We start from the raw sequence: 23,947 nt of genomic DNA, 5'->3' as shown, positions 1-23,947 counted from the left end.
CACAGAGTTTCTCTCTGATTTCTCAGACTTTTATCTGATTTAGTGCTCAGCTCAGATAAAATAATTATTGTGGGTGATTTTAACATCCATGTAGATGCTAAAAATGACAGCCTCAACATCGCATTTAATCTGTTATTAGACTCAATTGGCTTCTCTCAAAATGTAAAAGAACCCACCCACCACTTTAATCACACTCTAGATCTTGTTTTAACATATGGCATAGAAACTGAACATTTAACAGTGTTTCCTGAAAACCCTCTGCTGTCTGATCATTTCCTGATAACATTTACATTTACAATAATTGATTACACAGCAATGGAGAGTAGATTTTATCAAAGTAGATGTCTTTCTGAAAGTGCTGTAACTAAGTTTAAGAATATAATCCACCCACTGTTATCATCTTCAATGCCCTGTACCAACATAGAGCAGAGCAGCTATCTGAACGCTACTCCAACAGAGGTCGATTATCTTGTTAATAATTTTACCTCCTCACTACGCATACGACTCTGGATACTGTAGCTCCTGTGAAAACTAAGGCCTCAAATCCGAAGTACCTGACTCCGTGGTATAATTCTCAAACACGTAGCCTAAAGCAGATAACTCGTAAGCTGGAGAGGAAATGGCGTGTCACAAATTTAGAGGATCATCATTTAGCCTGGAGAAATAGTTTGCTGCTTTATAAGAAAGCCCTCCGCAAAGCCAGAACATCTTACTATTCGTCACTGATTGAAGAAAATAAGAACAACCCCAGGTTTCTCTTCAGCACTGTAGCCAGGCTGACAAAAGTCAGAGCTCTACTGAGCCAACCATCCCTTTAACGTTAACTAGTAATGACTTCATGAACTTCTTCACAAATAAAATTTTTATCATTAGAGAAAAATTACCAATAATCATCCCACAGATGTAATATCATCTACAGCTACTTTTAGTACCATCGATGTTAAGTTAGACTCTTTTCTCCAATTGATCTTTCTGAGTTAACTTCAATAATTAATTCCTCCAAACCATCAACGTGTCTGTTAGACCCCATTCCTACTAAACTGCTCAAAGAAGTCCTGCCATTAATTAATTCTTCGATCTTAAATATGATCAACCTATCTCTAATAATCGGCTATGTACCACAGGCCTTCAAGGTGGCTGTAGTTAAACCTTTACTTAAAAAGCCATCTCTAGACCCAGCTGTCTTAGCTAATTATAGGCCAATCTCCAACCTTCCTTTCATATCAAAAATCCTTGAAAGAGTAGTTGTCAAACAGCTAACAGATCATCTGCAGGGGAATGGCTTATTTGAAGCGTTTCAGTCAGGTTTCAGAGCTCATCACAGCACAGAAACAGCTTTAGTGAAGGTTACAAATGATCTTCTTATGGCCTCTGACAGTGGACTCATCTCTGTGCTTGTCCTGCTAGACCTCAGTGCTGCGTTCGATACTGTTGACCATAATATCCTATTAGAGTGATTAGAACATGCTGTAGGTATTACAGGTACTGCACTGCAGTGGTTTGTATCATATCTATCCAATAGACTCCAATTTGTTCATGTAAATGGAGAGTCCTCTTCACCCACTAAGGTCAATTATGGTGTTCCACAGGGTTCAGTGCTAGGACCAATTCTATTTACATTGTACATGCTTCCCTTAGGCAGCATCATTAGAAGACATAGCATAAATTTTCACTGCTATGCAGATGACACGCAGCTCTATCTATCCATGAAGCCAGGTAACACACACCAATTAGTTAAACTGCAGGAATGTCTTAAAGACATAAAGACCTGGATGGCCGCTAACTTTCTGCTTCTTAATTCAGATAAAACTGAGGTTATTGTACTCGGCCCTGAAAATCTTAGAAATATGGTATCTAATCAGATTCTTACTCTGGATGGCATTACCTTGGCCTCCAGTAATGCTGTGAGGAACCTTGGAGTCATTTTTGACCAGGACATGTCCTTCAACGCATATATTAAACAAATATGTAAGACTGCTTTCTTCCATTTGCGCAACATCTCTAAAATTAGAAATATCCTGTCTCAGAGTGATGCTGAAAAACTAGTTCATGCATTTATTACTTCCAGGCTGGACTACTGTAATTCTTTATTATCAGGATGTCCTAAAACTCACTGAAAAGCCTTCAGCTGATCCAAAATGCTGCAGCAAGGGTACTGACAGGGACTAGAAAGAGAGCATATTTCTCCTGTTTTGGCTTCCTTCATTGGCTTCCTGTTAAATCCAGAATTGAATTCAAAATCCTGCTCCTCACATACAAGGTCTTAAATAATCAGGCCCCATCTTATCTTAATGACCTTGTAGTACCATATCACCCTATTAGAGCACTTCGCTCTCGCTCTGCAGGCCTACTTGTTGTTCCTAGAGTATTTAAAAGTAGAATGGGAGGCAGAGCCTTCAGTTTTCAGGCCCCTCTTCTGTGGAACCAGCTTCCAGTTTGGATTCGGGAGACAGACACTATCTCTACTTTCAAGATTAGCCTTAAAACTTTCCTTTTTGCTAAAGCATATAATTAGGGCTGGACCAGGTGACCCTGAAATCCTCCCTTAGTTATGCTGCAATAGACGTAGGCTGCCGGGGATTCCCATGATGCATTGAGTTTTTCCTTTCCAGTCACCTTTCTCACTCACTATGTGTTAATAGACCTCTCTGCATCGAATCATATCTGTTATTAATCTCTGTCTCTCTTCCACAGCAGGTCTTTATCCTGTTTTTCTTCTTTCACCCCAACCGGTCGCAGCAGATGGCCCCGCCCCTCCCTGAGCCTGGTTCTGCCGGAGGTTTCTTCCTGTTAAAAGGAGTTTTTCCTTCCCACTGTCGCCAAAGTGCTTGCTCATAGGGGTCATATGATTGTTGGGTTTTCTCTGTATTTATTATTGTGCTATCTACTGTACAATATAAAGCGCCTTGAGGCGACTTTTGTTGTGATTTGGCGCTATATAAATAAAATTGAATTGAATTGAATTGAATTGAACAAATGAAAGAGAATGACAATAAAATCTTTCAGCTGATTTTGGTTGTAACTCATTTCTATAATTATAGGTCAGATTGGAGCCTGAACAGAGTCTGTAAAAAAATGTGTAAAAACAGAAGTCCAAATAAAGACTGAAGGAGGATTTTCTGTGATTACTGCCTCATTTAGATACAACAACATAACTCTATTATATTAAACTCCTTTGATTCATAGAAATGATCAGAACAAAGTTGGACATTAACTTGTGTTTAGTTTCATGTTTAGTTCTGGGGTCTGACTGCCTGCAATATTAATGTGACCTACAGATAACCTGAACGCCTCTCACAGTCAACAATACCTCCCTCGGTTATTTCAAGGTACAGAGGAGCAGCGTGTTGTGTTGTGTTGTGAATGAAGTGTGCAGGGGAGTCCAGCGTTATAATAATCATGTGATAAGAACTACTTCTGATGGAGTAAATCATTTTCCAAGGAGCCAGGCTTTCTTGTATTTCTTGTAAAGATCTTTCAAAATATTTTGTTGAACATTGATACTGGAATTTTTTCAGTCCAGTCCTTGTACTTGACCATTTTCTGAGGAATGGTTTGGGTTTTTTTTTTTTTTTTTTGTCTGCTAGGTATGAAACTCAAAACCAGAAACATGTACGTATATTTGTTCTCATTTCTCCAGTTCAATTAACAAAAATACATGCTGTGATATGCAGGACTCTCAGAGACAGGATGAGCTTTATTCGCTGGAAAATACACACACTAGGAACATGAACACTGAAAAGGAAACAAAAGATGAACTAGAAATAAGAATCTTGCACTAAACTACGAATGACTATGATGTAGCTATAGAACATGGAGGTTACACAACAAATGTGGAGGATGTGACAACAGGCAGGGAAAAACACAGAGCTGAAATACATACTGACATAATCAGGGAATGGGAGACAGGATTAGCTGGGATAATGCAGGGATGACGAGACATGGGGAAGCAAAACTGAAACCATAAACATGGGACAAGGATTACCAAAGTAAAACAGAAAACTGGAGACAAAGCACCAAGACGCAGACTAGACACTTAGACGCGGAAACATAGTGTGGCCGCACGAGGTGTGGGGAGGATGGATACGGTAGAACTCTCGCAATTTAATAGAAACCCGACAAGACCACACTGGGAATTTCACCCAGAGAATACTAGATTGAGATTATGTTTAATCACCAGGAAGTCACTTAGGTCCGTTATACTCAGCACAGAGATGTGGTTCAATGAAAAAAAAAAGCAACAATTTATTGACAACTATTTAAAACATCACATAAAACACGAGCCAATGAATCAGTGTATATATATTCTAACAAAATTCAGAGCTGTGGCTGCCAGTGGGGGAGTGGGATGCCAAATGAAGACAGGTAAAAAAAAAAAAGAATTCACCAATGCATACGTGCAGCACATACACTCACAGTATAGTGCAGCTCAAACCAATGGTGTATAATACACGGAGGCCTTCTGCATCTGAATAAAAGAAACAAAAGTTATAATGTATCCCAAAAATACCTAAATACAGCCCCTGTGGCTAGCCCAACTGCAGAAACACACTGGTGATCCGCAGCTAGAAAAAGGGCCTCCTTCTAGTGGTGTAAAACAAAAGAAAGTTTAAAATTCAAAAACGGCGTCAAAGTGTCACGCCAGATCGTCATCCATCTGACTCCTCTAACTGGATTATTCAGTCTATTAACATGCGAATCAACAGGCTTCCACATCTGGCATGTATGGCTCAACTGTTCTCTAAAATGTCCCCTTCTAGGGAGACGGCAACCACGCCGAAAGAAAAGACAAACAAAGAAAAGAAACCCAAAAGAAAAGGCAAAGCAGCAGCAGCACTTCTGTCAGCGTAGCTTGGAAAAGCAGTAGCGGCCTCGCTGTAAAGCTATCAGCCGCCCACTGAGGCCCACACTTGCTGTAATGCATCTTTTTTTTTTTTTTTCTTCACTTGGCTCTTGACGGAAGCGGTCGCACTTTTCTCCTTCTCCCTCTCCTTCTCCCTTATCCTTCCTGCTTGGCTTCTCATGTCTATTGTATAGTCTCGCTTAGGCTACGTTCACACTGCAGGTCTTAATGATCAATTCCAATTTTTTGATCAAATCCGATTTTTTTGTCTGCCTGTTCACACTACAAATAAAATGTGACAGCAAATGAACCCTCAAAGCGGCCCACATGCGCAAAAGAAGACGTCACACACGCGCTCTGTTTAGACCCAGACAAAAAAGTATTGTTTGACTGATGGCCGTTAATATAAAGACTTGTTTCGGACTTTACTTTTCCCAATTTTGCTTTAAGTTATAAAGTTATTTTGTTATTTACATATGGCCTAATAATTATCCTTATTGCTGTTTTAGAGAGGAGCGGTGCTTCAAAGGATAGTTGCAGATTTCTGTCAGAATCTGCAGATTATACAGTACAAATAAAATGTTCACGTTTCTCCAACATTGGCTGTGTCCCAATTCAGGGTATGCACGCTTGAAGTACGCACACTACGCGTACTACGTACGGTGCGTACTACAGGTACGGGAAGTGCGGAAGTGAGAGGCTTGTGAAATGGGACGGTCTAACCTTTGTCACGCTGTTCAGGTTGCCTAGCAACCATGATACTAACCGCAAGAAACGTGTCATACAGCTTTGTGTGACAGAAATGAAGGAGAAAAAATGTTCTGTTGGTCATTCATTTTGTCATGACATCACTTTTATTAGTTGAGTATCTGAGGCTGAGACCACGGGACTGTAAAACATGATTGTTGGGCTTCATTTCTGTGCTGAACAGTCATTTTAAGATTAGTTAATGTTAAGGGTCCGAAATTGAGGACGAGAGTAAAACAATGATGGTCCAGAAGAGGTCGGTCAAACAATTGATTTTAATGAATACACGCAGCGTGGGGAGATGTAAACTGCAAAACATCAGTTGTAAATCTCCGTCCAAAAATACACTTCAGATTGCTTTTATAACATCAGGGTATTATAACGCCCCCTCTTGCGTTTACAAGCACATAATTTGCATCTTAAGAACATTATTTGCCTCTTCTACAGACAATGATCAATTTTAAGAGATAAATGCAGACACAGAAGTTCCCCTTTCTGGCATCCTCTTCCGAATATGGTGATGAGGTCCCCATGGACTTGTCCTCCTTCCGTCACCTGTTGTCAAGTAAACTCTAGTGCAATATGTTGCTGAATACACTCAGGCCTTTGCTCAGCTACTATTTTACTGTAACAATATACTCAGCATCTAAGCTTTTAAGATTATAGATTTAACTCAATGATTTAAAGTGGTTATAACTGCACCTGTAATAAACATGTTAATATGTGATTATGATAACACCTGTAATACAAATTATAACATAATGCCAACAGCTTCAATAAATGCTTTGATGAATGATAATTAATGCAATGATAAAGATGATGGTTATGAACAGTAACCGTAAAATAATTCCTGTAATTCTACATTAGTAAATAACAATTAGCTAATGTTGTTCATGAGACTAAAATCATCTCACTGTGGTAATGTAAATATAATATGGCCAATATTTTATGTATTGTCAGATTATTATGGTACATATATATATATATATATATATTACAGGATATATTACAGCAGTGAGCTTGAACTCTGGGTCAAAGATTCAAGTTGCAGTTATTTATATTTCCTATCACCTTAAATCTTCACCCAAAGACAAGTATCTCTGACAGTGTATATACAGATGTATTATACATAAGAGACAAATATTGTTCGTTTAATATGTACGCATTATTACATTTGGCTCAATGCTTACATATATGTGTAAAAAGAACATGCACGAGCTGTGATAACTGTTTCTGATAGAATGAAGATCAGACTGATATATTAAATATTCCTTTATTGGGTGAGAAAATCAGACCATGTCATAACTGCTTTAAGTCATACAGAATAGATATCAGAGCCTTAAACAGGCTGACTTCTGCTAAATGGGTCAAACTGGGCAGAAAGTATACAAACACATAACATCCTTATAGAATATGATGTAACACTATAGATCAACTTACCTCAGAATATATAAAGCATATAAACAATTACAGCAATATGATGCAACAAACACAGCAGTGCTACTAATCCAAAATACTCAAAGCTTCATAGAACTGAAACAAACATTTATCTTTAGCTCCATTCTGCTGCTGATACATACTTTAGGTTTCTGAATATTAAACTTGTTGCTGCCTTTCATAGTGTGTAACTTGAAGGCCCTGAGTACTTTCTCCCACACTGAAAACACTGGAATGATAACATTATTTGAACATTACCTAATAAGACTGATTCAGGACAGACAATTAGTTATGTTAAACTTTCCTAGCAGTCCTTCACAAACAGGGAACAGTCTGTCTATTCTCTCCATCTGTCAGCTGCTGCTGGCTCTTCCTCCTCCTCTTCCTCACACACTGCTGAGTTTGTCCTGGTGGATCATCAGGGGTGCAAAGCCTCACAGATGATGTGCAGCAGTGGGTCCCTCAGTCTGTCCTCACTCTGGACACTTGCAGTTGTCACACATGGAAATCAAATGTGTGATAAGCTGCAGGATTCAAACACAAGTGTAACTTATAAATACATGTTCATACTTTTATTCCACAATCAGAGAGAAAGAAACAGAGAGTGCAGGACAGACAGACAGGTGACAGTCTCAGGTGTACACACTGCTACAAAACAGCACAAGAGAAGGAGGATTTAGTGTTTGTGTTATTACGAGTGCTAAACAAGAAGAGTTCCCAGATGGTCCAGTGGACACGTGTGACTCCTGTGATTAAAGCATCTTTCTTTCAGCTTAACGAGTGAACCGTCAGCTCGTTCAAACACACGTTAAAGTCCGTTTGGCTCGACACCACCGAACAGAGGCAGCAATATAACATAGCTAACATTAACAGTGCAGTGAATCCTGCTTGTGCCGTCATATTCAGGACTGCAAACCGAGCAGCATCACTGACTTTCAGCTTGTTGTGTTTGTGGATATATGACTGACTTTAATTATCCATAAAATCATCACATTCTCTGTAAGATTAAGGTCAACTATAACAACTATAACAACTATTTAGAAGTAAAGGCTTTAAAACCAAGTTACCGCTGAAAGTACAAACATCACTAATGTCACATAACTTTGCCGACATGTGGCCAACAGTAATGTTTTCATGTTCTTCATTATTAAACATTCGCACATAAATAAGTGACATAATATTCAGTACTTACTTTTGCCAGTTCACTCTTCGGCCGCTCCCTTCTGCCGTATTTTGCGGCAAAATTATCCACACCCACCGCCGCGCTATGGATTGTGGGATATATGGGACCACGAAGCGTCCACCGGACCACGCTTGATATTTCGGGAAATCAACGGCGCATTTGGAGTATGCATTTGAAGTGCACTTTGAATTGGGACAGCCGTCGTCGCATGGCGGTGACGTATTCGCAATTTCCCTCGGGATGATTAAAGTATTTTCAATCAATCAATCAATACATACAAAGAAAAACCTAACCTGACAAGCTTAACTCCTCCCATGAGGCAGTTCCAGTCCTTTCCATCTGATGGCAGTGGGACTTCAACTGCTCTGCGTTCCCCTTCAACCTTGCACATCCTTTTCATAGTGTCCCCAGAGAAGGCACTGTGCAGAGTGGAGCACACACTCATCGACCTTGTGTCCATCCATTCGATGAAAGCGAGAGCGCCCTTTCTGATCCATCTGATTGTCCCTTGTGGAGATTTTTTTGGTAGGGTGCTAAGCTTAGTTTTTGGGATTCCAATTCTTCTGTCCCAAAATGTCCCACATGATCTAAACCTCAGGTCATAAAGGTAGCAGAAACTGCTGGTGTAAATGTTATCACGATAAACCTGATATCCCAATATCAGGTAGTTTTGGTTTATAAGTGCTGAAGGATCATTGATATGAACATTCTAACTGATCAGGTGGAACCCACCATGAACATGACCTCAGAAGGATATTGCACAAGCTTAAGAATCAGAATCAGAGAGACTTTATTTATCCCTAAGGGGCAATTAAGATACAACAGAGAAGTATGACGTTGAAGATAAGGACAGGGCATAAACAGGCAATAAGAATGAGATAATACACAGAATATACAGTTTATATACAGTTTTAAAATTTCAGTTTTAAAATTAAAGTGACTGAAAAGGTGAATAAATAATTGTAAGTGACTAAAAGTGAATAAAGTGTCGGCAGTATAAAAAGAGTGTAGAGTAGTTTATGTTTCTGGTGTGGGAAATGGTTTCATTGGCTGGAGTTAAAGAGCAGAGTGGCTTTGGGGACAAAGGTGGCTCTCCTCCTCTCAGTCCTGCAGGAATTGCAGTGCAGGCGCTGCCCAGAGGGGAGCCATTGAAATGCGGTGTGAAGAATGTGAGAGGGGTCATTGATGATTTTGGCTGCCTGCCTAGGGCCTGTTGGCTGAAAACCTGTGCCAGAGTGCTGACAGGCAGGCCAATGATTTAAGAGCACAGTGCAGTGTGCTGCAGTCTGTTCTTGTTCTGAAGGCTGAGGGAGTGGAACCAGCAGGTAATGGAGAAGGTCATGGTGCTTTCCAGGAAGGGATAGTAAAAAGTCATCATGATGGGTGTGCTGACTCCAAAGGAGTTGAGTTTCTCTAAGGAGGTATAGTCGTTGGTGGCACCTCCTGAGAATCTCCTCTGTGTTGGCAGAGAATTTCAGGAGGTTGTCAAAGATGGTTCCTCCTCAACTACCTCCACTGGCTTCCCATGGATGGTGGTGGTGACTGAAGCAGCCAGATTCCTCTGCCTACTGAAGAAGGTCATCACCATCTCTTTGGTTTTGCTCACGTTCAGTTCAAGTTTGGAGCTGTCACACCACTCTACAAACTCTTGCAGAGCGGGCCCGTGATGTTGTGAGGGGCCTGACAGCAGTGACAGGAGAACTGTGTCGTCAGCATATTTAACTAGGTGACAGTTGGGATGTGTGGATCTGCAGTCATCAGTGTAGAGGATGAAGAGCAAGGGGGAGAGCACACAGCCCTGGGGGGAGCCAGTGGAGGTGGAACGGAGACTGCAAAGAGAGTTGCCTGCAGCAATATTTTTGTTTGTGTTGGCACACAATAGGGCTGCTCGATTATGGCAAAAATGATAATCACGATTATTTTCACTGAAATTGAGATCTCGATTATTTGACGATATTTATTTAACAATAACAATGTATTTTTATCAGACGTGTGCACTGTGGTCACGCCCGCATCTAATCCATCCAAGTTACATGGTTTATTAAAATAATCAAATTACAGCATTTACATTTATGTTAGACTACTTTTAATTAACTGCTTTAGCCCACTTACAATGAAAATTTTAAAAATCCTGTTCATGACCTGTGTAGTATGTTAACACTATTGGAAGTAAAAATAACTTGAACTCCAATTTTGAAAACACAACTTTCTTTCTTTCTTTCTTTTTTTTTTCATAAAGCTCTGACTTGTATTATGAGTCTGTGGTCTGGGAGAGAGTCCTGTAACTCTGTCTGCCAAATACAGTATATATAAGTTGAGCAATTAATTATATAGTTACTTCTTCAAAAAAGTAACTCAGTTTGGCAAACAAAGTTTTTTGCAGCTATTTTTTTTTTTTAATGCAGCCAAGGCGTTTTTAAATAAACATTTCAAACTATTTACAGAACAATCAGCTGTTCTGCATCAAATCTGATGCCACACAAATTATTTTTGTCACTCCAAAAAAATAATTTCTGTCCACTATGAGATAAAGGAGAACAACAGCCTGATATCGGCAGGCCTGACAACAGGAGATGTATCACTCCTGTAATACCTGTAACATTCAGCAGTCGCCTCATTGTTCCGACACACAACAAAACTATTGACTACACTACACACTAACTACACAAGATTTGCGCTAAACGTCTCAAATCTCTCACATCTCAGAACACCGCCGTCACTCCAAAAACTTCCCCCCGTTTCTTAACAACAAGATGCCACGTTGCCATATCATTTTTTGATTGGTCGACACGGTACTTTTTTCGACCAATAGGAAAGGGTGGGAGGTTTTTTGGTTTTGTTTTTGCTCACAGGCGGAGAGCGCTTTCGAGCGTTTTCCTTATAAAACGCCGTTTTTACCGTTTCTTCCTGCAGTAAATATAAACAACGACAGTATTCAGGAAGAAAACCAAACATTGCAGATATTTTTATCATAACTCTGGTTTTACGTGGCCTATCAACACAATTTAAAAACTGGTATAAAGTCCACACTTTTTCCGTCAATTGTTCCGTCTGTCCTGCTCACATCTCCAATGGTTGTACACGTTGTCATTAATGTGGCTTCACTGCACATCAGCCACGCCGCTTTGCCAGCTAAAACACTGACACATAAGGACGCTGTCATAGCCTGTCAACCACATTGATTGGCTGCATATATATGAATGTGAATCGCATTATTGGCTGGACTATAGGATAAGGTGGCATCGTTCTAATCCCATACAGGAGCAGCCAGTCCAAGGGCGTCGATTTGGCATGGACGGAGGGGACATGTCCCCACCAATAATTTGATCGCTTCTTGTAAAAAAAACCAAACAAACCCGATAGAGAGAGAGAGAGAGAGAGAGAGAAAACGATCTATCAGCGTCTCATTCACCCAGCGGTGCACAAAGAGTTAAATTACGTTCTCTACTGGAGTCAGACCTCATGTGACAAATATGGCCAATGTGATTGGCTGAGCCTTTCAGGGAGCTCTGTTTAGTTTTAGCAGCGGCAAACCTGCGCTGAGAGGAGGACGGTAGGAAAGAGGAAGAACGTGCATATAAGAAAGTATTTTTCAAAGAAACCTGTAAGTCACTTAAAGCCAAGCTCACTCATAAAATGTGTCCGTCATAATAACGTTACAGGCTATGCTAGGCTTTGGCCCACATCAGCCTAAAATTGTGTGTAACCATGAATTACGTGTTTTGGAAACTAACTGCACAACAGGCAGCACTATTAGTTATCTCAGTCTCAGAGTAGCATTTCTAATTTTGATTGAAACTGTCAGAGAAAACTGCAGCCTCGAGCAAGCCAGGATATTAGTTTACAGAGGCTGTTAAAATTATACGTCTAACGTTAAAATGTTGGTGACACAATAATTTCATCCTAATGGCACTGACATATTCATAGGGTTAATTTTTGAGCCAAAATATCATGAGGTACTCATGATTTTGCAAATATTCCAACTTGTAGTGCAGTTTGCACTACAATTGTTAGGCTGCTGATGTAAATTGATTGATTAGTGTAGATTTGACAAAGAATCTGAATTGACGTCTCACTTTTTATATGGCACGAATCAATGTGTTATTTTTATCAAGAGGCAATATGTCCTAGTGCAGTCAGAGGGGAAAAGGTGAGGCACATCAAGCACAGAATAATAATTTTGTGGTCATCTTAGATGAGTTTTATCGACAAAAACCACCAGTTCATTTAGTGTTCCCTCAGTGCTAATGTATAAGAGAAGTTGGTGTACTATAACTGAAGTAATCGTGTTAAGATAAGATAAGATTACCTTTCGTTTTGTCACTGCAGAAAGTGGACAGTGCAAAGTTATATAGCAAAATTTAGAATACAATAAGAATAATATACTGTACACAACTGTACAGAATAGAGTAAAATAGTAGAATAAAATAGAATAAAATATACATTAGGATAAAAATAGAATACAAATGTTATATGCAACTGAGTAAAAATACAACTTACAACGTCTTATTGCACATGTGTGTGTTTGATCAGCTGCAAAAGTATTTGTTATGGAGTCTGACAGCAGTGGGGAGGAAAGACCTGCGAAATCGCTCCATCCCACATTTAAGTCCTTAAAGTCATATTCTTTATTGTCTTGACTGTATTTGAAGCTATTTTTATTTTTGTATGATACCTGATTTATGTGAAATATGTCTGAAGTAAACTAAAGTCTAAAATACTTAGTCAGTCATTTGTTTAATAGTAATTTAACATTATATAATTCACATATAAAACTATGATTTGTAATTTTAAACGGTTTAATAGCATGTACAATAGCATATGTAGGCAAGTATATTTCTCCTTTTTTATCAAGAAGCAAAGACGAAAAGGAAAAAAAAAGAAACAGGGCAGAGTTCGGTGGTTGAAACACCCGTCCCCACCAATGCCAAAACCAAATCTACGCCCTTGAGCCAGTCACTCACTGACTAACACTGCAAAACAGAATTGTTAAAGTTTTAATTTTAATTTCAATTCAGGTTAGATTTTTTTTGTGCGCAACGCAGATTTTCTGTGCGCAGAGACCGTTCCAGCAGTGCGCAATTGCGCACGTGCGCAGCTTAGAGGGAACATTGGTTTCCACACCACTGAAGTCGTTTTACCTCTCTTTTCAACCAACGGCATTCTTTCTTCAGCAGCCAACTCTCCTCCAAATAACTTCTGCTTAGCTTTCCGAGCTTCCCTCGGGTCCTCTTAATTGTTGTGACGCGTGTTCGAAACGCAGAGAGGTGCGCTCGATTTGCCACACGGAGCAGCGCGAGAGTAAAGCACGAGGGAGGTGCTAATAATCGGCTCAGTCATTTTTAATGATCGTTGAAAACCCAGATCGTAATCGAGATTAAAATTCGATTAATTGAGCAGCCCTAGCACACAGTACATCTGGACAGCTTAATCTGCAAAAATTTTGCAGATGTAGTTGCACCTCTCACCAGCCTTACTAGTGTGTTAAAGCCATTCGTGTGGTTGCCCACATGCCAGAATTCTTTTCAGTCTGCCAAAGCTCTCCTCTGCAGCACACCAGTCCTTGCCGCTCCTGATCTTACACGTCCTTTCAAACTAGAGGTGGATGCCAGCATCAGCGGTCCAGGTGGGGTGCTGTGGAGGACAAGCAGGGTGTTGATCAAACCAAACGGTTATTTTTTTTGAAGAAATTTAACATTGACCAGCAAAAATACAGTACCATTGAAGAATAAGCTCTTTGCCTTCTGCTTGCGTTACACCGATCACAACCCCCTTGTGTTGTTGACCAGGATGCAAAATTCCAACCACAGGCTAATGAGATGGTCACTCCTAGTACAGGTTTATAATTTGGAGATCCGTCACAAAAAAGAAACCAAGAATATGATAGCAGATGCACTGTCGTGTTGTTTTTATCTACTTCTAAGTGCCAAATATCTATAGGTGAAATGTTTGGTCTTAGCAAGGGGGGTGTTACAGCCCTGCTGGCTGGATATTTGTTTTGTGCTATGTCTTTAAGAATCTACAGGTTCTTCCTGATTGGAGAGCTGGCGGCTGAATGGTCCCCTGATCATGCCTGGTTTTAAAAGATGCTTCATCTGCAGTTGTCAGTGGCAGCAGACCTGATCCTGGCTTCCAAATCCTATGATATTGTGTGTGATTCCTGAGATTTACGTAGTTTTGTATATAGTGTGTAAATTAATTCACTTGTAAATAGACACTGAAACAGAAGGGGTGAGCTACCTTATTATTTCTTGTATTGTTTTCTCCTGATTATTTCAGTTAAGGAGTTAGTTGTAGCACTTGTCTTTTGTTTTGTTTTTTTGTTTTACCTAGGGTTTTAGATAGCACCTCCTTTCCTGACTTAGCTTGTTATTTTGCCCTTTGTTCACCCCGGAGTTAAGTTTTCAGTCTAGTCACAAATAAACCACTGTTTACTTCAAAAATTTGGCTTTTGGGTATGGCTTTGGGAACCAGGGTGGGGTCACTTCCTTTCTAACCCTCATGTTACATTTGTGCATGGGGCAAAACAGATGGGTATGGACTATCCACAGATTCTAAAACTGGTGGCTGCACATCTGGTCTTCTTTTGGGCTGGAAATGTAGTAGATAATGACGGAGGTTGTCAGGCACCTTTTCAGTCTTCCAGGCAGCTGCTTCACTGGGGAGTGACTCTGACCTGGAGTGCTTTCCTCTTTTTGCTGGAGGGCAATCATCCTACTCTTTTCTACCCTCTGCTTCTCTGCAGAGTACACACTGTTTCAATAGAGCAGCAAGCTTCAGTTCTCTCCTTTTTAACCTCATTACCACAAATACAATTTTTACATTTTCCAGCACCATTTCAGCAGGATGCTGAGACCTGACAGGAGGGCAGTGTCTGTGAGGTGCAGAGTTGACAAGGACAAAAGAAAACTGTGCCAAATGAAAAGTCCTCTGTCAAGATATAACTGGATATAACTGGACTTGCAATGCTGTGTGCTTTATGTCCTTTGGTCACACACTTATACATACAAATATATGCAAAATACAACAAACTTGCACACAGAGTGAGCTGCCTGGGTGGAGGTTTGTGCTCTGGAAGCACTTCTGTGATTGTAAGACTGATCCTTTCACCTCTTCTGCAGCACAGAAATTTCACAGATGTATTTACTGAACAGAAAATGCAAATTCACTCCATCTTTGTTCTGTCAGAGGAGAAGGTGTGGAGAAAGTGTTAAGAGCTTCATTTCTTCGTGCATGCTGTGTGCTGTGAATGTATAGACATACAGAAGACATTGTACAGCACTAGTTTATAGTATCAAATTTGTGTAAATATTAAACACATGTTGGTTTACTACTCACTGATGTGGAGACAATTTTTCTTCTTGAACACCTTGTTCTTTTTTCTTTGTTTCATTTCTCGCTGTTTTACAAGTGAAGGCTGTTTCTCAGTTCTGCAGTAACCACAGAACCACTTCTGTTTCCTGTTTGTACTCTTGTGCTTCCTGTTTATAGCTTAAACTCAGCTCTCTGTCAGGCCATAAATAATGACAAAAAATGTTATAGAACCAAAACGTTGCAGTTGTTTTTATACTTGAATACCTCTGCAATGCAACAACTGGTACATGTGGTATTGTTTTCTCTGCTCTTTGCAATCCAGCTGCCTTACACAGCCTTACACAGACCCCTCTGTCACTGCTTCCTCCTCATGTCCTTACAGGCATGTCTGCACAACGTTAATTCATGAGTGATAATTAAAATAATCTATACAGATAAAACACACACACACACACACACACACACACACACACACACACACACACAAACAGAGTGACATTTTATACCTTCTCCAGAATATTGTATATACCATTGGCCACAAGTTTTCATCATGGTGGTGATCCAGAATCCTTCCCTTATTATTTATTCCTAGTGCTATAATAAATATAAAATAAAGTATTTAGGATGATTCAAATTGTTTGACTATCCACTCTGTGCAAAGCAGAAAGCTTATTACATGTTTAAACTGCAGAGATACAATAATTTTGCTGCTGTAAAATCAGCAGTTTGTAACATTTGAAATCTTTTTTCTTTAAAACACAGTGTGTTTTTTAAGATCGGAATCATAATAATTCCATAATTATGTGGGTATTAATATTAGATAGTTCTTGGTGAAATATAATCAGTCCAGAAAGGCAGGGAAAAGCCCTGTAACTTACATTCAAACTAAATGTGTTCCCTAATACAGTGGACAGAGCTACAGACCCATGACCCTCTTACCAAGTCAGCTAGCAGCTATGACCAGCACACATTAGTTAATAAAAGGACAGGTAATGTTTGTCACACTGTTGCACAGACAGGACGCCCGTTTGTTCCAATTCGTCAGTTGTCAGAAGACAGTTTACCAGTGTATCCATAATAACCTAATACTGCTGTGTGCTATAGACTACAGAGTACGCTATACACCTACTTACTGGTTTTTGTTGCATCAGTCTGCGTCTCCCAGCTAAATTTTTTTTTCTCCTACAGCTTCTCACGGCTCAGGCAGCTAAAAATGCACATGCTCTTTTCGAGCTCATTCCCAGCTCTTAACCAGTGTGCTGTGCCATCAAGGGTGATCATTGGTTAATGGTAGTCATGTGACTGATGCAAGCCAGATCCTTTTATTTGAGAAAAATTGTTGGCAATGGTCTTGTAGCCCATTCCAGCCTTGTGTAGGTCCCAACTCTGGTCCCTGATATCTTTGGAAAGCTCTTTAGCCTTGGCTATGGTGCATAGTTTGAAATCTGGATAAACTGATCGCTTCTATGGACAGCTGTCTTTTATGCAGGTAACAAGTTGAGAAGGCTCCCAATGTCAGCTTGTTTAACTTCATACTGGAGACCCTTTCTTGGATATCTGCCACTGTGATGGTTACTGGACCCTGTTCAGGAAGGTTGCTGTGGTCTGTTCTAAGATCCACTAGCCACTGAGCATTACCGTTATGGGTTGTGTCCCTCTGTCCTATGTTGTTCCAGTATTGCTTATCTCTGGGGAGATCAGGCTTGACAGTCCTGATCTCAAAAGATCCCCAGTCCAATAACCCACCTACCACATCAAAGCTCCTGTCAGACATCATAAGGGCTAAGATGAACATGCACATGGCTCAATACATGAGTGGGGCACAGAAAGGGATTGGCAGAAATTATCGGTTTATGTTGCGCAGATGGAAATTTGCAGACAGGGTGAGATCTTTGTTGTGAGATTGATAGGATAGTGAGCTCTGAAGTTTGACACCAAGGCTCTTAACCTGATGTGAAAACCCAAAACAACGAGCCAGCACAGAAAACCACCCCCTCGCCAAACAACCAAGTACTGTCTAGTCCCCTACAGGGACTAACACATACACATCATTATTATTATTATTATTATTATTATTATTATTATTATTGATGTCCTAGAGGATATCTTTGTCACAGATTAGTAGGCAGAGGACTCACTCGCAGGATTCTGAAGTTTAGAGAGAAGGTGAGGGTTTATTCACAATGTGACACCAAGTGAGAATATATACATATATACAGTGGAAAAGATAACATGGAGCTCCAGGGAGTAGAGCGGGGTCCGAAGGGAAGGTCCCAGACGGGGGTACACACACGCTCCTCTTCAGCTTGATCCGTAACTCTCTCCAAATCGCTCACGCTCACTCACACACATCCACAGAAATCCAGACGGCAGGGAAGACGGGCAGGGAGTCTAGAAGGCCTGTACACAGAGGAAAACAATGTCAGGGAGAAACTCTAGGAGATCACAAGGAACACTTTCATAGGCTAGGCTACACTGATGCTAGGTAGTGTTACGATCCAGCGAGGAAGCAACCTCTCTTGCCATCTTAAGTAGTCTGCCAGGATCAGTGTGAATGAGCCACAGGTGCGTGTTCAGGGTGGGTTCAGAGGCGGGGATTCAAGGTCCAGTTCCGCCCTGGTGGGAGAGGTTAAGACACACACCACGACCTCTCCAGATCTTGAGAACCATGACAATCTTCAACATCTCCCTGAGCCAAGCTGTTGTGCCACAGTGCTTTAAAACCACCACCATCTGCAGATGCAGAAGGTAAGTGGATAAGTGACAGACAATGCTTCAGTTGACGTCAGATGCTGGAGACTTGATGGGAAAAAAAGTGAATGGTAGCTTAGAATTAAACACCCTTTTTTTCCAAGCTTCAGTCAAGCTTCAGTTATACAAAATATACAAAACAATTGACAAATAACTAACCACATCTGCATAATAACACCCTGGAGGACAGTGAGGAGAATTTTATATACATACACATATGTGCATGTATGTATGTATGTACACTTTTTTCATTTTGTTGTTACTTTTGTCCTTAAAGTTTCATAAAGTAGCAACAAATAATCATGGGTATAATTCCCACCAATAGAGTTTATACTGTATAATCTAAATTTATTGTTGTACAATTGCTAAATAGAACGTATGGTTGGTGAGCATACATTTTGTGAAAGTTCTTAATTTGTTACTCAGGAAGTAAGAAAACCAAACTGTGTTTGTATTGACCCAACCTATTACAAAATACCTGACAAGTCCCCAGAAGGCTTGTCACAATGGAGACCAAGGGAACTCAGTAGCCTGATGGAATTTTCCAGCCAATTACCCGAATCATGACAAGGCTGTTTCTAATCTGGTCTGTGAACTCAACTTTGTCTGATTATTTGAAGTGAAAACTCAGTTTGGGTCCTTTCCAAGATATTGCCCGATTTATTGATTGATTTCAGGGCTATACCAACCACCAGAAATGCATGTTCTGGTCAGGTGTCTGTCCATTTAGTAATAAATAGGAAGCTGAGGCTGGCTGTTCTCTAAGAGGATATGTCTTCTGGTGGGTGGAAACAGGAAACAGAGAGCATCATTTCTGGCAGCCTTGATGATTTGGGTTTCCAGTAAATGCTGTTATGTGATTTTCATTCTCAGCAAATTACAGTATATGTAATTTGTAATACAGTATAAGACAGTATAAGACTTTAACTCCAGCATTTCATTCATCAAGATCTGATATGACATTCCCCTATATTTAATGGTTTTTAGCCGTTTTGCACAGTAAAGGTCTGACTTTATATGTATTATTATGTATTATTATATAAGAACAAACATGAAGTCCATAGGAAACATGAATCAGATGTTTCTGCTGTTCTTTAATATCACACTTTGATTGACTAAAACATCACATATATAAACATAATGAAGACTTCAAGAAAATCCCAATAAACACATCATTAATAACCAAAAACAATACATGAAATGAAGATGATCCCAATTTATGCAGTTAATGTACAACAGTTTGTTACTAAAACAATCTAAAAACAATTTTTAACAACCTTAAATAAAAACTCCTAATATGGCTTGTATAAACTGAAGTATAAAGTCAAACAATACTTTATATTTCTGAATAGCATCATTAACTATGTCACTACCTACAAAATCTACCACTGCACCTCCCAATGCACCCCCCAATGCACCCCCCACTGCACCCACCACTGCACCTCCCACTGCAACCCCCATTGCACTTCCCACTGTAGTTCCAAACTTAGCAGCTACTTCTCTGGTATCAGAGTCTCTGGACTTTCTATCAGCAGCAGCTCTATGAGCATTAGCTTCATGATGTGTTTTAACAACCTGAATATACTCCTTTAATTGCTCTGTCAGAGCTCTCACGTCTTTAGCTGTAAGACTTTCGTTTTCTCTCTGAAGTCGTTCTCTTGTTGCCTCAGTGGCTCTTACAACCTCTTCTAACATCTTATTGGTGTAGTATCTTCCCCCTTTTCTCCAAAACATTCTCTTGATCTTCTCCAGCAGCTTGCTGACTTGTGAGCGATCCTCCTTTTCTCTGTTGTTAAAAACATGATATCCTCCACCACACTGACGGATGAAGTCCTTGAGAGCAGAATAATGATTGATTAATTCTTCTATGGTGATTTCATCCATCTCCAGGTGGTCTCCAAAGGTGAACAGGACCATAGTGTAACCTGTTGCTTCTTCTCCAAATATTTTCTGAAGGAGTCTCACTGCTTCTTCTTCTTCTTTGGTGAATCTGGATGCAGTGATCACAACCAGGAACACATGAGGACCAGGAGCAGCAAAGGAGATGCATCTAGCAATCTCACTGATCACCTGCTCTTCAGGTAGAGCGGTGTTAAACAGACCTGGAGTATCAACTACAGACAGAGTTTGACCTTCAAACTGAGATGAGACCTTCTGACACTGTGGTGTCACTGAGAGAGGAGAACAACTAGATTCAAAAGCTTTTCTTCCTAAGATGGTGTTTCCTGTTGCACTCTTCCCAGCTCCAGTTTTTCCAACAAGCACAATCCTCAGATCTGTTGGACAATTACATAAAAATGTTACTCACTCTGATAATAATGTTTCAGAGTAAAATTCACATCTGAACCAGCTAGTGTGAGCTTGATCTAAATATTTGCATTTTAAATTACACATCAGGTTATTGAAAATTATTGAAAGTTTTGGGTAAATAATATTTAAAAACATATTTTTTCACACTATGTGGGATAGACATAAATTTTATAGATTGCCTTGATGGTGAGTTCTTAGTCTTGAAATAAATACTTGATGCAGGCAGAAACATACCTTCAGTTAAAATCAACTTTTTTTTTAAATGGTTCCATAAAAGAGAAACTTTGTGTCTCTGTATGCAAACAAGTGGATCACATTTGACCTTTAATGATTTGCTGTGAGACATGCCTGGCTTTGAAGCAGCTGCTGTAACAGGCTGCTGGGACAGATGAAGAACGTTTTTTGTGAAATAACCATGCAGGCTTCACTGAACTTTAACAGTTTTTAATGGCCACCAGCAACAACCAAGAGACACGTGCATTGAGAGTCTGCAGCCATTTGGGAAACATAGTGGAGGCTCTGTCATTGTTTCAGCTGCAGGTCGTCAGTGCTGTTGAGATCTTTGATAAACTGATGAATTTAAACTCAATAAAGTTCCACTAGAGTTTAATCTGCTACAAGGAACATCTGGAAACATCTGGTTATCATCAGCTTTATGTTTCAGTGTGACGATGAACACACTGCTAATGCAGTGAAAACACACCAGGATGGAAATACACGAGGGACTCTATCAGAGCCGGACCTCAGCATGACTGAATTAGTGTGGGATCATCCTGATAGAGAACAGAACAAAGGCAGAAACATCCAAAGAAGAGTTTTGAGTGTCCCTCAGGAATCTTGGAGATGCTCAAAGACCTGCTCAGAGCTCAGACTGAAGGATGAAACTGCTTACAGCACAGGTTCACTTTACAGCTCATTAGAGTTGTACAAACAGTAGTTTTGCCTTATGGCCTTTATTTCAGTGTAGTTTTACAAATGCTTCAATAAATTGCTGCAACAATTTCTTATTTTACTGCCTAGAATATAAAGAAATGAGGGGTAGCTTGAGACGTTTGCACAGTACAGTATAAATTATAAAATCTTTTTACTTTTATCTAAAAATAAAGTGAAACATCTTTTGTGTGAGTGCTCCGTTAGGCAGTGTTAACATGTTTTTTTTTTAGCAGGAAAGATCCTCTCAAGATTTGTAACCATAAAAACTAAATATTCTCCCATGTTGCTTGTCTGTGTTTTATTGTGTTATGGTGTGTTGATATCTGTGCATTCCTGGATTATCCTTTTGTGTTACATATTTCAATGGTTTTTTTTCCCTTGCTACCTAGCCTGACCTGTCTCCCCAACGTTCTGTATTGTATGTATGGTCAGCAAGGTCTGTCATCTCGGTTTTGGGCAACTGCAACTGACAAATAAAGGCTATCTCATATCTCATCTCAAACTGTTTTGCAGTCGCACAGATTTTCATTTCTCTCTCTAACTATCCTGTATGCTAAGTTTTCAGTTTACCTTTAAATGTCAGCTGATATTTCCTAACAACACAGTGAACTGAGGAAACCTCGACCTGGAAACACTAAGGACTTAAAATGATCACCCGACCTTTCCTTGTGATGGCTGCGAACAGCCACAACAAGCTCATTAAAGTCTGAGACATTATTAAAAGAGAGCTCAGATCACTGAGGGTGATCAAACGTTTGCTCCTTTCCCCTAATCACTCTAAAACTGTAACTAAAGGGGAGAAAAAAAACTTAGATTTAGTCAGAAGAACCAGATCAGCTCATCATCTGCTTACTGAATGATTCACAGTAAAATAAAAATTAAGATATTCAATCTAGATCCAAATTATTTTTAAAAAATTGAATAAAACAATTCGATAATAGGGCTTTTATAGTCTTCATGTAAAAATATAAACTAAAATTCTTCATAAAAAGTGTATTTAAACACTGAAAGAGTATACGGGTTATAGTACAACATGTACTTACCGCTGGCCATGTTTGTCTGTTTCACACTGTTTTTGTGTGAAGCGTCTCTGTTGAAGTTCTGCCGCTGAATACGTTCTATCCCTCTCAACTCTGATTTATAACCTCCCACAGCTCCTCCCACCTAAACACTATGAAGCAAGTTCACATACCCGGGTGGTGAGCAGTGTTGAGCAAGTTACTTTGAAAATGTAATTAGTTAAAGATACTGGTTACTTCTTTTTTTTTTAAGTAACTGAGTAAGTAACTGAGTTACAATATTATAAAAGTAACAAATTACTAGGAAAAGTAAGTGCAGCGTTACTTTTTTTTTTTTTTTTGCCTGTCCCGTTTGGATCTTTAGCCATCAGAATTGTTGTCTGAAGGCCAAGAAAGACGTAAAGTGGATTTACTTTACCAATTGGATCATCATGGCCTTGCCATATTGGTCCATTTGATTGGCCTTTAAAACCCCTGGATCACCTGTATGGGGACAAGAAAAAACAGAAGAAAACCCCCCCAAAAAAGAGCAACATAATAAAAACAACACAATCACAACAAACTAGCTAACAGTAGATACTAAGTATTGCATGTTATTGTGCAGTACGCAAGATCGACAGCGCACAATGTGCTTTGAGGTAGCAGCCAAGAAAGGTGCAGTTTGTGTCTGTGTACACCTGTGTGAACACCTGTGTGGATCAGCACGCTTGTATTCAGAAGGTTTCTCCATGTAACGATCTGTTAGGGAGTGTGGGGAGCCATACCCCCATCCCCCAGGGCATGAAGCAGATATGGAGGAGATCCAGGCCCCAGAGGCCCCAGAATACGAGGACCCAAGTGGACCACAAGGGGGGCAGTGACGTGCCTGCGGGCTCTGCCGGCAGCCAGCTTGTGCCAGAGAGGACCGGGCCTCAGGCCCAGAGGCCAGGGGCCAGAGGGCACCCCACCCCCACAGGCGCCAGGCCCTGCCAATCGGCCACCAAGAGTGAGTCGGTACATACTTGAGTGCCCAGCCCCAGACACCAAGAACCACTAACACCATTTTCTTTATTAAAGCTTCCTTTGTTTGACACTCATCCACCTTAACCATACCTCTGTAGATGCAGTCTACAACTTTAATCAGTTCTACATAAAGACTCAGTGGAGATCACGATGCGCAGGCAAATCCTCCAACCTTGGCTCCTGGAAGTTCACAACAGGACATCCAAACCACTTGCTCACCCTCCCTCACCCCTTTGGGTCCCTAATGGATTCATTACACTGTATATTCCTTATACTTCATATTAACAATACCTCCGGAATACAAGAAATAATTAAAAGCAACCCACCCGTCCCATATATCTGACGGTAAAAGACACAAGAGAAACAACAAGTTTTACAGCCCACATTTCATGTAGGTACATTGAAACC

The 23,947-nt window shown here is 40.1% G+C and overlaps 2 protein-coding genes across 2 annotated transcripts in view; both read right to left on the bottom strand.

Annotated features, from left to right (window-relative positions):
* LOC120439390 (zinc finger protein 771-like) overlaps positions 1–23,947 on the bottom strand; it is an 844,755-nt gene that overhangs the window by 756,350 nt on the left and 64,458 nt on the right. The window lies entirely within an intron of this gene.
* On the bottom strand, positions 19,359–22,616 carry LOC116315863 (GTPase IMAP family member 9-like). The gene is made up of 2 exons (XM_031734297.2): positions 22,562–22,616; positions 19,359–20,551 (listed from the first exon to the last, which is right to left on the bottom strand). The coding sequence occupies exons 1-2, from the start codon at positions 22,569–22,571 to the stop codon at positions 19,554–19,556; spliced, it is 1,008 nt and encodes a 335-aa protein (XP_031590157.2). The 5' UTR covers positions 22,572–22,616; the 3' UTR covers positions 19,359–19,553.

This window comes from Oreochromis aureus, linkage group 3 (genome assembly GCF_013358895.1).
Source record: "Oreochromis aureus strain Israel breed Guangdong linkage group 3, ZZ_aureus, whole genome shotgun sequence".
Lineage (NCBI taxonomy): Eukaryota > Metazoa > Chordata > Actinopteri > Cichliformes > Cichlidae > Oreochromis > Oreochromis aureus.
This window is presented reverse-complemented; position numbering and strand designations above follow the sequence as displayed.